Source organism: Carassius gibelio, chromosome B24, assembly GCF_023724105.1.
Source record: "Carassius gibelio isolate Cgi1373 ecotype wild population from Czech Republic chromosome B24, carGib1.2-hapl.c, whole genome shotgun sequence".
NCBI lineage: Eukaryota > Metazoa > Chordata > Actinopteri > Cypriniformes > Cyprinidae > Carassius > Carassius gibelio.
Genome location: NC_068419.1, coordinates 5,129,629 through 5,146,722, shown reverse-complemented (window position 1 = coordinate 5,146,722; position 17,094 = coordinate 5,129,629). Strand labels below are relative to the sequence as shown.

Genomic DNA, 17,094 nt, shown 5'->3' with positions numbered 1-17,094 from the left:
AAACATTATTTAATTGGCCAATTTTAGGATACACAGAGTAAATAAAATGTATTTGAAATATATTTATTTTGAGCTAAGTATACTACAAATACATTTACATATTTGTGTGTTTGATAAAAAAAATACCCTGCAATTGGTATAATATACTGGTATACTTCAAATCTTCTACTAATTTTATGTTTAATAGACTTTAATTGTGCAGAAATAGTGCTGAGGTCCAACTAAAGATATACTGACAGTCTATGATATGACCACTTTAATAATCAGAAATCTTTACCTGGTAAGATGTTAATTGGTGCTGGTGCTCTTCTTCTTTTTGTTTTAGGGCGATAAGGAGGCAGAGCTTGGACTTCCTTTCTCTCCTTTATGTGATCGCAAGTCTACCATGGTGGCCCAGTCTCAGATCGGTGAGTGATCAAGCTTGTGTGTGATTTAATAGTAAATGTTATACCCACATCTGTGTGTGATGATGCTCATTTCACTTCCCAAACAGGCTTCATTGATTTCATCGTGGAACCCACCTTCACTGTGCTGACAGACATGATTGAGAAAATCGTGACTCCGCTGATCGAAGAAGCCTCACCCTCCGGCCTGGCCGGGTTCAGACGCTCCAGGTGAGGACGAATGAATGGGCGGCAACAGAGCTGGTCTATTAAAATATTTAAAGCTCTATTCTAAAAAATGATTTTAAGTTGTAACATTTCACAATTGTTTTTACTGTATTTGGATCAATAAATATGACATTGGTGAGCTTAAGAGACTATAAACTTGAGCTTACTATCCTTTGAAAAGCTAAAATTGAACATATTTATCGACTAGACATTGCGCTTGTGTAAATTAAAATTTAAATGAAAGTCTGTTCTTGTCTCAGTGAGTCAGTCAAAGTGGTTCACAAATTAGTCCGAATGAGTAAACAGCGAATTGATCTGAATCTAAATGATTTGTTTTAATTCTTAAACATCTGGAAAAGTCATACTTGAATGAGGTCATAATGTGTGAACTACCAGACAACGCTTGGGTGTCAGGTGAGTAATGTAGTATTTGGACGCACATACTATATCTAGTCACGGAAACTCTTGGAACTCACGGAAACTTCATCAGCTAATGATGTTACACTTAAAAGTGATGTACTCCTGTGTAATCTAAAGACAAACATTTACTGGAAGCTAAATGAATGCTCACTCTATGTGTCTATGTGTGGGTTTTTGCAGTCTGAATAACATCCCGTCGGACGGTAAACGCTCTACTGTGAGAGGCTCTGGTTCGGAGAGCGGCCCTTCCCTGAACTGCTCCATAAGCGCTGTCGATTTTAAGACCTTCAAAAGCACATGGAATGAGGAAGTGCATAAAAACAGAGAAAAATGGAAAGCACAGGCTACCAAAGGTATGAACACAAACATATACACATGCACTTAAAAAAAATCGAGATGATGTGCTGTAGATTATTAGTAATGCTTGCTCCTGTCGCTCGTGCTAAGAGTTAGGGATTCAAACAAACCCCTAAAATATTAATATTTGGCTATTTTGTTACTTGCGCTGAACATAAATAAAATATACATCAAATATTGATGCGCTGGTTGGACAATGCATCCAGGCCATATCTAAAAACCAGAAAATCATGAGTAAGAGCTCTAATGATTTGGGACAGTAAGCAAAGCCATAGCAACTGCACAGAACACCCTAGCAACCACATAGAACACTTTATCAGTTGTATAGCAATATCATGGCAATTATTTGCATTTCCTTAGTATGTAAGGCCAAGCACCACTCATCTCTTCAAAACCTGTAAAAATCTAGCTTTCATTCAGAAATATAAATGAATTCAATATGAAGACATGATTTAAGAGCTCAGGCTTAACCAATAAACAAAAATAAATCTTCATAACATGAATCTAGATCTCCATTTGGCACAGATTCAGTAGATGAAAAATGTTGTGATATTAAATCACGATTGACTACAGTACATGTGTGGATTGATTTAGAATGTGACAGCTGATCTCAGAGGAATGCTTTATCATTTCAAAGAAATGTTTTCTGGCAATACTGGTAAGCTGCGGTCACATTAGACTTCCTGTTTCATTCATTTCTATTCATACTAGGGCAAATTCTGGAGAACGGAACATTCTATTCATACTAAAAAAATATGGTTTCCACAGAAATAATGAAAAAAAATGGTTTCCACATAAATGCTGAAAGAAATATGGTTTCCACAGAAATGCTGAAAAAATGTCAACATTGATAATAAACAGAAATGATTATAGATCTGAAGACTGGAGTAATGATGCTGAAAATTCAGCTTTGCATCACAGGGATAAATAACATTTTAAGATGTAAAAAAAAAAAAAAAGAAAACAGTCATTTTAAATAGCTATACTATTTAACAATATAGCTCAATAAAATTTATTTGGTTAGCATCAGAAACTTCTTTCAGGAACAGTAAAAATTCTTACTAACCCTAAACTTTTAAACAGTTGTGTCTTATATACCAATCTTAAGTCGCTGGGGTATATATTTTTTTAGCAATATCGGGTCAAAATTACAGTATTGATTTTTCTTTTATGGTAAAAATCATTAGGATATTAAATGAAGATCATGTTCCATGAAGATATATTGTAAATTTCCTACCATAAACATATAAAAACTTAATTTTTGATTAGTAATCTTTATTGCAAATAACTTCATTTCTACAAGTTTAAAGGCAATTTTCTCAATATTTACATTTTTTTTTGCACCCTCAGATTCCAGATTCCAGATTCCAGATTTTCCAGATCAAATAGTTGTATCTCTGGGAAATATTGTCAGATCCTAATAAACTATACATCAATGGAAACCTTATTTATTCAGATTTTTTTTTTGGTCCAGGGTCACAACTAGTGTATTCAGAATTCGAATATCCCATATTTGTAACCTTTCATGCTTAAATTTGACCTCACTTTCACAGTGCCAGTAATGATGAACTGAATTTGTCTGTGTTAGATCTGGAAGAGAAGGCCAAACAGGAAGAGAACGAGGAGAAAGATAATAAAACCGACACAGACACACAAAGCAGTGACAGCAAAGGCGATAATACTCAAAAAGAAGACGAGATCAACACAGACTCGAGTGTGAAATCTCAAGACAAACGGAAGGAAGACACGAGACAAGAGAAGGATTCAAAGACAGATCGAGATGCTACAGGCGATAACAAGGAGCCCACAGAGCAACAGCCCAGAGAGGAAGAGGGCAATAAAGACCCAGGGGGGGTGAATGGGGCTCAAACACCAGTGTCCGATGCCAAAGAGCCCGAGACCAGCAGTGACACGGACAACAGCCAGCGAGCACACAACGGTGAGGGTCAAAGATTTTATGTCGGATTTTACTAACCCTAAACTATTACTAATCCTAAACACCTTTACTGACCAATATTTGGCTTTAAATTTATGCATGATATAAACTAGTGGTTGACCGATATGGGTTTTGATCATTTTAATATTTTTATCATTATTATTATTATTATTGACATTACATCTGTATATAATGTCGCTAAAAAATGCACATGATGTAAACTAGTGGTAATGGCCAAAATCAATAATGATTTTCATATACTGGCTGGATGTTAGCAGATGCCAAAAAATACATAAATAATTAAAAACTTTCAAAAATCTTTTAAATATGTAATAATATTGTTATATATTTATCTAATGCCCAAAGAAAAGTAACGAAATTGCAGAATTTAAATAATTTATATATTTTCCAAATTAAATGTATTTTAAAATATTTCCTCAGAATTAATAAAAAATATTATGCAATTGTAATTTACTCAAAATTAAAAAAAAAAAAAAAAGTTTTGTGTACAGAATATGTAGAGTGTGATAATGACAAAGTTCTCATACTATGCTAATAATCAGTATTCTAAAATGTATAAATGTGGGACCGTATAAACAATTCTATCACTCACTACCATAAACGACTATTCTTGCTTTACCACTTTTTCTCACTTACTATTGTGTTTGTTGTAACCAAGCACTATCGCAGTCAAATTATTACAAACAATTTTGTTTGAAAGAAGGTGGCTTTGTTTGTAAATGTTTTCTTTTAAATATACATTAGTATACTCTAATTCCTATGCATTTTGTAGTGTACAGACTGGTCCATGTTATTACCTGTACTCTATAGTGTATTCTGTACTGTACAATTTACAGTGTGCTGTGCGGTGTGTAGAGCGTCATGCAATGTATAGTGTTATTGTAACAAGGTTCAACACAGTCTCAATAGGAAGGAAGAAGGCAGGGGTCGGCTTGTTGCTGGGACACTCGTTTATTCAGTAATACAAAATAAGAAAAACACGATGCCCTCTGGGCGTAGACAGCAAACGATTGCTTAAACACGGTCAATAACTTCAATAACTTTAAAGCACTGTTGTAGCTTCCCTAGTGCAGAACGAGGTCCCAGCGTGTCTCTCTCTCCTTCTCTCTGCGGTGACTCGGCTTATATCCGGTCTCTCCACACCAATTACTGCAATCAAACACACGTGTTCGTTAATTGCATTTGACCTACTTACGCCTCGCTCTGCTCCCTCCGTCTCTCTCCCGTTGCGGATTCCGCTAAACCACGCCCCCCTCGCCACATACCCCCACCGCCCGACTCAGGCCGGGGAGCCGTCCGGTGCTGTACATCGTCTCTCTCTTAGAGAGCTTCCGACTGATGTACAGCACCGGCCGTTCTTCCCCCTCCACCTCCTGGGACAGGACTGCGCCCAACCCTCTGTTCGACGCGTCTGTCTGCAAGATAAAGGGGAGAGAAAAGTTAGGTGCATTCAGGAGCGGTCCGCCACACAGGGCAGCTTTTAACTGGGTGAAAGCCTGCTGGCACTGCTCCGTCCACTGGACTGTATCTGGTGCCTCCTTTTTAGTTAAATCAGTCAGCGGGCTAGCAGTATCCGAAAAATTAGGTACAAACCTTCTATAATACCCTGCCAGCCCCAGGAACTGTCTAACCTCCTTTTTGGTCTTAGGCCTTGGACAAGTTGCAACTGCTGCCGTCTTATCAATTTGGGGACGCACCTGTCCATGACCCAAGTGGAAACCCAGATATCTTACTTCCACCCGCCCAATTGCACACTTCCTCGGATTAGCCGTGAGCCCAGCCCTCCTCAGCGTCTTCAGGACCGCTCGCAAATGCTGCATATGTCGCTGCCAATCCCCACTGTAGATGATGATGTCATCCAGGTAGGCGGCGGCATATGCAGCATGCGGACGGAGAATTTTGTCCATGAGACGCTGAAACGTGGCTGGAGCCCCGAATAGCCCGAACGGAAGAGTGACAAATTGGTGTAACCCGAACGGCGTGGTGAAAGCTGTTTTTTCTTTGGTCATGGGAGACAAGGGGATCTGCCAATAACCTTTAGTTAAGTCCAGCGTCGAGTAAAAGCGAGCCGAGCCTAGCCGATCAAGCAATTCGTCCACCCGGGGCATTGGATATGCGTCAAATTTTGACACAGCATTCACCTTTCTATAATCCACACAGAACCGCACGGAGCCGTCTGTTTTAGGTACTAAGACGATCGGGCTCGCCCAGTCACTGTTGGATTCTTCTATTACTCCCATCTCTAGCATTGCCTCTAACTCCCCTTGAACCACCTTTTTTTATGTTCAGGTAATCTATACGGCCGGCTGCGAACTACCACGCCCGGCTCGGTCTCAACATGGTGCTGAATGAGATCCGTTCGACCAGGCAGGGGCGAGAACACATCAGCAAAGGCTGCTTGAATGGACTTGATATCAGTGAGCTGCGATGGTGAGAGGTGGTCTCCTCCAGGGGCCAGAGCGAGAGATTGGGATTTTGAACTCGCTTCTGGACCGAGATCCTCCTCCCCACTCACTACCGTCGCCAGCAACACTGATTCCGCCTCAGACCATTTTTTTAATAGGTTGAGGTGGTATATTTGATGTGCCCCGCCCCTATCCGTTCGAGCTACCTCATAGTTAAGATCCCCAACCCGCCGTGTGACCTCAAAGGGTCCTTGCCACTTCGCGAGTAACTTTGAACTAGAGGTAGGGAGTAATACAAGCACTTTATCTCCCGGTGCAAATTGACGTAGCCTAGCCCCCCTGTTGTACAACCGACTCTGTTTGTCTTGAGCCTGCAACAAATTCTCCATGGATAGCCGCCCCAACGTGTGGAGTTTTGTTCTCAGGTCCATGACATATTGAATTTCGTTTTTACTAGCAGAAGGTCCGTCCTCCCAAGTTTCTTTAAAGACGTCAAGGACCCCGCGGGGCTGGCGCCCATAAAGAAGCTCGAAGGGGGAAAACCGTGGAGGCTTGCGGGACCTCCCGTACAGCGAACAAGAGGGGTTCTAGCCACCTATCCCAATTTTTGGCGTCTTCCTGAACGAACTTACGAATCATGGATTTTAATGTGCGATTAAATCGCTCGACCAGCCCGTCTGTTTGTGGGTGATAGACGCTTGTTCGAATCGATCTAATGCCCAATAATTCATAAAGCTCGCGAATAGTACGTGACATAAACGCCGTGCCCTGATCGGTGAGGATCTCCTTTGGGATCCCCACCCGGGAGATTAATTGAAACAGTGCACTCGCCACACTCTTCGCGGAAATAGAGCGGAGAGGCACTGCCTCAGGATATCGCGTTGCATAGTCCACCAGAACTAATGCAAAGCGGTGTCCTCGTGCTGACCGCTCTAATGGCCCGATGAGGTCCATGCCAATTCGTTCGAAGGGGACCTGCATTAATGGAAGGGGGCACAATGGTGCTTTTGGGGTGGCCGGTGGATTCACCAGCTGACATTCACGACAAGCCGCGCACCATCTGCGCACATTCTCGTGAATGCCCGGCCAGAAGAAGCGGGCCATGAGACGGTTTAGTGTAGCCGCTTGCCCTAAATGCCCGGCCATTGGATTACAATGAGCCGCCTGGAAAAGCATTTCCCGGCGGCTTTTAGGTATCAACAACTGGGTTGTATCTTGCTTTGTCTGGGCGTCTTGGGTCACCCGATACAACCTATCTTTTAAAATTGAAAAGTAAGGATAAGAGAGCGGTTGGTCAGGGAGGAGAAGCTGTCCGTCGATCGAGCGAACCTGGTCAAAAGCATTTTTTAGCGTCTCATCGCGGGACTGTTCCAGGGGAAAATCATCGCGCTCCGGGAGGATGTTCCGCTCGGGAGCACTCGGTTCCCCTGCAACAGGTTCCGGTGGTTCCGGTTCAGCCTCTCCCACCTGCGCAACCGCTACTCCATCCCTCCCTTGTTTCCCCCAAGAGCCATCCGAACATAAATACCCCAATAATTCATTAAACGCGGGCCAATTCGTACCCAAAATTATCGGATGCCTGAGGTGCGGATTAACGGCCACCTCTACTCTATGTTTTCCTCCCCTAAATTTAATATCCACAGGCAAAATAGGGTAATTCACCACTTCCCCGTGTACACACCGAACCCTAACCATGCGGCTATTATCCAATGCCTTCGGATGAATCAGGCTTTGATGGATGGAGGATTGGTTACATCCCGAATCCACCAAAGCCTGATATGTACCCCCCCTGATACTCACTGGTATTTGGTATAAGCCAGCCTGATCGAGGGCAGCCTTTGGCGCGTCGGGGACCCGGATCAACGTCCCCACTTCCATCACCGGACACCTATCGATAAAATGCCCTGGGTCCCCGCAACGCCAACAGGCCGGCCCAGACTTTACCGCCACCCTGGCGGCAGGAAGTAGGTCAAGCGATTGGCGAGGAGAGAGCGGAGAGGCCGGGGCCTGGGGAACGGATCCCATGGGCGAGGTCCCACCCCTGGGAGGAGCCCTGGGACCTGCTGGTGACTCAGCCCCGTAATTCGTCCTCCACCTCGGGGCTAGCTTCGACGGAAGCCCCCCACGGGACCTGGGGAGAGGGACAGATTTAGGGAGAGAGAGGGGAGGGGAGGAGAGAGAAGGAGAGAGAGAAGCAGATGGTAAGGGGTCGCAGACCCCTGGACACGCCACCATTTGGTCTTCCGCCAGCTGGATGGCCTGGTTCAGCGACGTCGGGCGGTGGCACTGGACCCACTGCGCTGTCTTCCTTGGCAGCTTGGCCACGAACTGCTCCAGTACCACACGATCGATCACGTCCTCGACGTCGCTACTGTCGGCCATCAACCACTTGCGGCAGGAATCCCGGAGCTGCTGTGCCATCACGAAGGGCCGGCCAGACTCTTCCAGGGTTAGAGTCCTGAACCTCTGGCGATGTTGCTCCGGAGTCCGACCGACCCGCTGGAGGATGGCACGCTTGAGGTCCTGGTAGGCCAGGAGGTTTTGGACTGGCAGTTGGTGAGCGGCCACCTGCGCTTCCCCGGACAGCAGGGGAATGAGCCGCAGGGGCCAGTCCGCAGGGGGCCACCCTCGAGCCTCTGCCGATTTTTCAAACAGGTCCAGGAAGGCCTCCGGGTCATCCTGAGGCCCCATCTTGTTGAGCGGCAGAGGAGATGTCTGGTCTTTAAACGAAGGGGTGGCCCGGGCCTCCCGGTCTACCCAGCTCCGGAATAGCTCGCGGTCTTCATGCTGGGCCCGGAGGAGCGCCTCAAAGCGTTTGTCCTGCTCCTCCTTGATCGCCAGCATGTGTTGATGTTGTTCCTGATGAAGACCGGCGAGCGACTGGATGATGTCCGCAAATGGCGTACCTGACGGAGATTGCATGGCGGCGATGCTCTTCTTCCTTCCCGGGTTTCGGCACCACTGTAACAAGGTTCAACACAGTCTCAATAGGAAGGAAGAAGGCAGGGGTCGGCTTGTTGCTGGGACACTCGTTTATTCAGTAATACAAAATAAGAAAAACACGATGCCCTCTGGGCGTAGACAGCAAACGATTGCTTAAACACGGTCAATAACTTCAATAACTTTAAAGCACTGTTGTAGCTTCCCTAGTGCAGAACGAGGTCCCAGCGTGTCTCTCTCTCCTTCTCTCTGCGGTGACTCGGCTTATATCCGGTCTCTCCACGCCAATTACTGCAATCAAACACACGTGTTCGTTAATTGCATTTGACCTACTTACGCCTCGCTCTGCTCCCTCCGTCTCTCTCCCGTTGCGGATTCCGCTAAACCACGCCCCCCTCGCCACAGTTATCATGCTCAAGCAAGTATACTAACTAGTTTATACTACTTACTAGTGTTGCACTCTGCAATGTATTGTGTTTTGCAAGCGCTGTGTGCTGCAGTATGCTGAATTCTGTGTGCATATGCATTTATGTTCTTGTCAAACATGTTTTACTAGAGCTAGAAAAGGATACAACAGAGTTTACACTTTTCCAGAAAGAACGACCAAATGGATGTTTATGTTAGATAAGCGCTCGTCTTTTCTTTTCTTTGTTTGTCTGATTGTTTGTTTCCCCTGAGTGGACTCAGTTAGTGACCTGTGTTTTATCTGGATGTCAGGGAACGAGGAACTGAACTCTCCTGACAGTGACGACAGTGAAAGCAAGAGATCGGACGGTAACTCCATCATCTCTTTTAACTGCTGTAGGCATCACATAGCGGCTGAATGCTAATTTGCATACTAGCAACCTAAATTTGCAGCACTGTGTCCTAACCAGGCATGAAACGACAATTTTGCAGTTACAAGTCTGTCCATGTTTTAACCAATGAGGACGAGGCTACAAAATCTATTGGAAGTAGTTTGCTATCGGGTCACCTTTGGCATCATTTTTATATTAGCATATTATGATTTGGTACACACTCCCTAGCTCATACTTATTTAGAACAGATCGTATGTAAAATGGGATTCAGTCGCCATCAGCAGGAGAGCTACTTTAGGTTCATTTCCTCTCATCAGGACGATTGGCAGAAAACCCCATGGTGATTTGATTTGACATCTTCACGCATTTTCTTTCACCACTGCATTTCACCCAAAAATCAATCAGTGCACTTGGGCTTGTGTTGTTCCAAACCTCTATGGCTTTCTTTCAGGTACAATGTCCCAGACATTTTGGTCTGTAAAGTGAATGGGGCTCTTGCTCTGAAAAAAGTCAGAAAAAAGGTCCAGAAAAATAGCAGTCCATGTAACATTATGTACAATACTTCTGTTTGACTGATGTTAAACTGAGCTCTAATTGCTGCTTTGGTGCTTTTTTGCTTTGAGCTTTGACAGCCCCTTCCCAATTCACTTTTATTCACTTTTCCAATTCAATTTACTTGGGTTTGAATTGACATGACCAAATTCTCATTCTTAATTGAAGTATTCCAAAAAATCTGTATGAAACCTTTAAAATCACCTGATAGGATGTTCTACTGTACATACACACCTACAAAGATTTTCTTTATATATGTGGTTAGTTCAATTCCTCCATCTGATTGTAAACACGTGGCATGTCATTTGTCGTAGCGCCTCATTCCCCTGTCAGACATCAGTCAGAGCTGTGGAATGAAGCTCTAAATGTGCCAAATATCTGCTCTCCTCTGCAGACTCAGAAGACGAGCACAGTCACTGTGGGATCTCGCCCTCTTCACTGGCAGACATTGCAGCCGCTGCGTCTGCACCTGATGCAAACTAACAGCACTCCAAATCCTGTACTGTGCTGTCACCTGGTGGTTATTTTTTTATTATTCATCTTTTCCTTTTTTGAGGACGTTTCACATCTTAAAATCAGATCTTTCTTTCTCTGACGTTTTTTTTTTTTTCATTCTTTCTTTAATTCACATCTGATTTTGAGGATGTACTTCAGGTTTTGGTTCAGAGGTACACAAAACCAGTACAGAACTGAGACTGGTGCATAATGGATGTTTTAAAAAAGTCATGCATGGTGCCACGGTGGTTTTTGGAAACTGTTGGATCCAAACCACACGCATGAAGATTAAATGTGTCCCTTGTCGAGTCGATGAAGACCAACCCCAGCAGATGTTCTTCCCTTGGAGACAACGCAACATCTGCCGACCGCTCAAGCACCAAACCTTCATAGACAGCGAGCAGAGAACTTCAAAGAACTTCAGTCCCTCAGAGCACCTTCACCAGGCCGTCGTTACTGCGTCCAAAGAATGTCTGAAGAACTGCTTATTTTTATTTCTGTTAGTTGTAAATTTGATGTTGCTGTCATCCTGTTTTTTTTTCTGTGTTGATATACTATACAGTTTCCATCATGTGTGTTCTTCTGTTGAAATGCTTTCAAGAGCTTCTTGATGTCGAACCATGTATGTGACTGAGGGTTTGATTGATAGTTAACAACCCATAATCCTTTGCCAGTATCCTCTGTCAACATCACTTTGATCATAGAAATTTGTTTACACAAATAGTTCAGTTCTGTCACAATTTGGCATAACTTTGACAAACTATTCAAATGATTGACGTATATATATGTACACGTCAGCTGGATATTGTGAAATTACAAAGAAAATTAATTCTTATACAATGGGGTCCAAGAGTCTGAAGCCACATTGAAAATCTGGGGTTTTCTTGGGGGGAGGAAAAAAATTATATACGCATATATATATATATATATATATTTTTTATATCAAAATATGATGTAAAATGAGGAATACATATAAATTTGTACACTTTTCAACTTTTAATTAAAATTGTTAATACATTAAGTATATTGTAATTGAAACATTTTTTAAATACCTATTTTTCGGACTATAAGTTGCACCTAAGTATAAGTCACATCAGTCCAAAACTATGTCATGCCTAGGGGAAAAACACATACAAGTCGCACTGGACTATAAGTTAATTTATTTATAACCAAGAACCAATAGAAAACATTACCGTCTCCAGCCGCGAGAGGGCGCGCTATGTCTTCAGTGTAGACTACAGGAGAACTGAACAGCATAGAGCGCCCTCTCGCGGCTGGAGACGGTAATGTTTTCTATTGGTTAATTTCTCTTGGTTCATGTCAAATTAATTTTGATAAATAAGTTGCAGCTGACTATAAGTCGCAGGATGAGCCAAACTATGAAAATAATATGGTAAATACTTTTTTTTTTTTTTTCATTAAATTTGAAAAAATATTAGATTAGCTTCAGATTTTTGAACCCCACTCTACATAATAGGAATAATTCATCCACAAAAGAAAATTAAGATGTAGATGAGTTTGATTCTTCACAAGAACAGATTTGGAGAAATTTAGCATAGCATCACTTGCTCAGCAATGGATCCTCTCTGTAAATGGGTGCCAAACAGCTGATAAAAACATCACAATAATCCACATCATTCCAGTCCATCAGTTCACCTATTGTGAAGTGGATGTTTGTAAGGAATCAAATCCATAATTAAGGCCTTTTAACTGTAATTTAATTCCAAATCTGTTCGGATGATAAAAACCCATTTTAGATGGCCTGAGGGTGAGCTAATTTTTATTTTTTATGTGAACTATTCCTTTAAAAATCAATGACAGTACAGTTGCCCTTTTAAATGACAAATTCTGTCTGATTTCCATGTTAATAAGAGCCAAATCAGATGGGCCAATTAAACCTCTGCAAACATTGTAAACTCTTCAAACCAGTAAATGCAGTAAATGTAATTATTTTGACATTAGGTTATAGTTTGAATATAGTTTGAGTTCTTCTATTTTTGTATTTAATGTATATAACAGATTATATTATTTATGAAGTGTTTATAGGGAAATCTGGTATGAACAATGAACAAAATAGCTTAATTGTAGGAAGGTGTACTATTAATGCTTAATCAAATCTCTTAGAGAATTATGACAGAGAATAAAAGGAATCTTATTTGTATTTTTCAATCTGGTTAAAGAAGAAACAGAACGTTTAGAACGTATGTTTTAGCACGAGCATCTTCTGTCAGGTGCTGATATTACACTTTAGTTCACTGTGCTAGCGAGGTATTTATGTCCCTGTCTGTGCCGCTCATCTTCTCAAAGTATAATGCACCTGTCCATGTGAATCTCTGTAAATCAGTTTCATACATAAATTGTAAAATGCAGAAAAAAAAGGAAATAAGAAAAATAAGAAAAAAAGGCCTCCTTGTAAAAAGGCTGTTATAAATAGGCAGCAAAATCCTGTGTAAATGTCTCTGCTGCCTCAACCAAAGATGATTATAATGTCTGTATGCCATTTATCTGGAGGTCATTGCAAGCCATCATTCATGCATACTTCTTATGAGTCATTGGTTGGAAAGCAAAATGAAAGATAAAAAAGAAGGAAGCATCGTTGCCTTAAATCTATAATTAATTACAAATCCTTGTGAATTATTCTCTGTTGACGTTCATCGAATATTTGTTGTATGTGTTCATCTTTCCTGTTTAATTGTCCTCTTCTGACTCCATTCTGAGTCATCACCCATCTCTTTTTTTCTGTGCTTATGTCAGCGTTTTCTTCATATCTAAGAGACACTGATGTGATTTCATCATTTTGATTTTACTGGAGAGTCCACTCAGATGTGAATGGCAGCATGTTGCTCTTCTCAGCTGTGAAAGCTGAAAACTCATTCGATTGGTCGATACTGTGCCATTATAAAATGTTATAAATGTAGTAATGATATCATTTTGTTCTGTTTTTAATTTTGCTCAGTGCCCCTCCCCTCCGATGAAATTTCCTCAAGCACAGACTTGGTGACATTCTGCAAATATCATTTTCTAAATCAGTATTGTTCAGATAGAACAATGTCATAGATAGATAGATAGATAGATAGATAGATAGATAGATAGATAGATAGATAGATAGATAGATAGATAGATAGATAGATAGATAGATAGATAGATAGATAGATAGATAGATATAGAAAGATAGATTCTTAAAGATTTTTTTCTTTTTTCAAACATATATATATATATATATATTAAAATTATTGATTAAAAGGAGAAAAGTCTTTAAGAATGTTTGGATATTTTTGAAATTAAAAACAACACAAATACTGATTAAGAAACTTCCCTGCTGGATGAAATGAGTACATACTAAGTTACACACACTCGCTCTCTGACTATAACTGTGTTTTTAGAAATTTCTTGCCTCTCAGATCTTGAGGTGTTGAGGTCTTGAAGTCTTTTTTAAGCACACATAGGCTCAGAATGTATGATTATTTAGGTGAAATGCTGTACATTTATAGAATATTGAAGTTTATGAGTAAATATGGCACAGTGAGATTCTGCCTTAATAAGTGTGTTTAGTTCTGCTTTAGTAACTGTCAATGTGTTCAGCTCAGTTATGTGTTTGCCAGGAAACCTCAATGTCAAAACTAAGCTATTTTATTGTTATTTTTATTTTATTTTTATTTTTTTTTATCTTCATGTACTGTGTATCTTCTCCAACACTGAAACAATTCGACCAATTTCTATTAGTAAAATGAAAGGATGCTCTGATCAGCAGTGAGCTAGCAGCATAAATCATATAGTGCTGTACTGCCATCTGTTGGCTATCTAGTGTACTGCATCACTGCAGTCAAACACATTTGGAGATCAACACATTGTTTTGTTTACCTTTTTATTACGTCCCAAAGTATAATTTGTCATAAGATTGTTTTAACTTTTTCTACATTAATGTCTGTTGATGCATTCATTACTTTTTTATTTTAAAAAGAGAAAAAAAAAATCAGTCATAAGGCAGGTGTGGTCATGTGATCATGCTTGTTTTGATGCTCCTTAATTGCACTTTTGTGACAATAAATCTTTACTCAAAGGGCTCAGATGACGGGTTTGAGTCTTCATTTTGATTTAAATATCTACAGAAGCTGCATTAACAGAATGGTTGTTAAGAATCTGCTCTGTTTTTTGCAGCTGCCACTCGCCGCAAATACCACCTGGTCAGATACAGTAAGAAACCCAGTTACTGTGCCAACTCCTACTTGCCCTGCCGCATGCAGAAAGAGGACCGCAAACCCACAGACCCCCGTAGCAGGGCCAGACACCTACAGAGCATCTCTCTGAGACGGGGGAAGTGACCCCATCAATAGCACGCACATTTCTGTCTGTTCTGCACTGATGATGGAGTTGAGAGATGCTGTTTCAACCCAAAGTCAAAAGAAAAAAAACAAACAAAAAATTATATTCTGCATGAAGACAGGACTTCCAGAATTAAGCAGTTTTGCTGATGATTCTTATTACAGTTTTGTATACAGAAGATAAATAAATAGATAAAATAATAAATAAACAACTGAATTAATTTAAAATAGAAACAAAATCTATTTTTATTTACATTTTAATTTTATATATATATAATATTTTTATTATGATTTTTAACCATGATAACAATTGGGGAGGAAAGACAGCTTGTGCTTTATTTTAAATTATTTTTATTTATTTTTTTTCATTCTTATTTTCGGTTGTGATGCACATTGTCTTAATGTATGCTTTTAATTGATTCCATATAAAAATAGTGTAATACAAATAACAAAAAAAAAGAGGTATATCAACATTAAGGCTCTCCAATAAATGTTACCATAAAGTATGAATACTTAAAAAAAAAATCAGATTTTTTTTTTTTTAATTGTCATGAGAATTATGTAGCAAACGCTATATATATGTACATTCCAAGACCCTCAAAATCAAAAGAAAAAATGTGTATACACACTCACAGACACATTTTTTCTTTTGATTTTGAGGGTCTTGAAATGTACCCAGTTAATGTAAGCTGCTGTTCATGCGTAATCCATACTAAAAACCCCTGTACATGTACATACTATGTTAAGCACCACTTTCAGGATTAATATAGAAGTTTTGCAGGTTAATGTAGATAAATATCGTCTCTGTTGTCTGTATGACATAAAAATAAAACACATGCACCAAATTCACACTTTTCCAATTATTATGCTTTGATGTTCATGTTGGAAATAAAAAAAAATTTCTTTGCATTATTGCAAGTTGTGTTTCTACAGCATATAACACTCAAATGATGAAATGGCAACGCAAAAAAATATCTGCAAAACCTTTAATGAAGGCTCAGACAACAATCAAAAATAACATTAACAAGAATGAAAACTGAAGGATTTTAAAGACATCTACTTCGTCATCTCCTTCTCCTCATCCTCCTGATGAATCATTTGAGCCTCTGTCTTCATCAGTCTCACGCCTGTGAAAGAAAAGCGCAAAGAACTGAGACAAAGAGATGGATGGAGAGGGCGTGAGGGTGATTGATGGAAAGGATGACAGAAATCAAACACTTGCCTGGTATGAGTGGAGGGCTGTTGAGTACCGGAGTGTCTTTTCTGCGGGGTTTCTTCTGTCCCGGTTTGTCCTGCTGATGTTCCTTGGAGCTGTGTTTCTGGTTGTCCATTTCAGCCTTCCCATCTGCAGGAAAACATTTCAGAGACAGGTTCACAAAACTGGTCTGTGTGCATCAGTCAGACTGTCGCCATCTGTTACGCCTTTGTTATTCCCACTGGATACTGTTCACCTAAATGTTGACCCTTTTATTGTCATTACATAGTTATTTTCCTTAAAAAAAAAAAAGATTTGTGCATGCAGATATCCATGCAAAAAAGCATTGAAAAGCAGGCTGCGGTACTCACAGAGATGTTCGTGCATGGTGAGTGTGTGTTCGGCTTTGTCTGAGAGTGACCTCACACAGTCAGTGGACATGCTCCCCACAGCAGTCTGTTCAGGTATCAGATAACAGCTCGTGTTCAGCACACACACATGCACACACACTCATATACATGACAAAGGCTCTGTCATATTTACTGGAAAACATATTTGCTGAATGTGTTAATGGTAGCAAACCAATTCACCAAAACAGCTTCTCACTTTGGGCTCTGAATTTAATATTATTATAGTTAATTTAATTATCCAATGTCAAAGCATAATACTTAAATACATCACATTAAATTTACAATATATATATATATATATATATATATATATATATATATATATATATATATATATATATATATATATATATATATATATATATATATGTTTGTGTGTGTGTGTGTGTGTGTGTGTGTGTGTGTGTGTGTGTGTGTGTGTGTGTGTGTGTGTGTGAGTGTGTGTGAGTGTACTTTTTCCTGGCATGTCAAACATTTTTTAATAAAAATATAATTCTGACCACACTTCATTTATTCAGTAACATTTCATTTAAAATACAACACAAATTACATTTATTTAAATTATTGATTAACATTTATCTGATGTATATATATATGAAAATAAATAAATCATATTTCAATAAATAACAAATA

General features: G+C 40.1%; 2 protein-coding genes across 8 annotated transcripts in view; one reads left to right on the top strand and one right to left on the bottom strand.

The window, feature by feature from the left end:
* pde1ca (phosphodiesterase 1C, calmodulin-dependent a) overlaps positions 1-15,701 on the top strand; it is a 75,274-nt gene extending 59,573 nt beyond the window's left edge. For 2 of the 7 annotated variants that reach the window (XM_052596108.1, XM_052596115.1), the window contains 5 exons: positions 326-407; positions 494-614; positions 1,212-1,384; positions 2,977-3,327; positions 14,693-15,701. In XM_052596108.1, the coding sequence (XP_052452068.1) occupies positions 326-407; positions 494-614; positions 1,212-1,384; positions 2,977-3,327; positions 14,693-14,856 (891 nt within the window). In that variant the 3' untranslated portion in view covers positions 14,857-15,701. Of the gene's footprint in view, positions 1-325; positions 408-493; positions 615-1,211; positions 1,385-2,976; positions 3,328-9,407; positions 9,465-10,433; positions 14,602-14,692 lie in introns of those variants that run through there. The other 5 variants (XM_052596110.1, XM_052596111.1, XM_052596114.1 and 2 more) reach the window with 5 other exon arrangements.
* A 127-nt stretch (positions 15,702-15,828) lies between these two features.
* ppp1r17 (protein phosphatase 1 regulatory subunit 17) lies at positions 15,829-16,696 on the bottom strand. The gene is made up of 3 exons (XM_052596116.1): positions 16,423-16,696; positions 16,079-16,201; positions 15,829-15,983 (listed from the first exon to the last, which is right to left on the bottom strand). The coding sequence occupies exons 1-3, from the start codon at positions 16,490-16,492 to the stop codon at positions 15,913-15,915; spliced, it is 264 nt and encodes an 87-aa protein (XP_052452076.1). The 5' UTR covers positions 16,493-16,696; the 3' UTR covers positions 15,829-15,912.
* Positions 16,697-17,094: the final 398 nt, after the last annotated feature.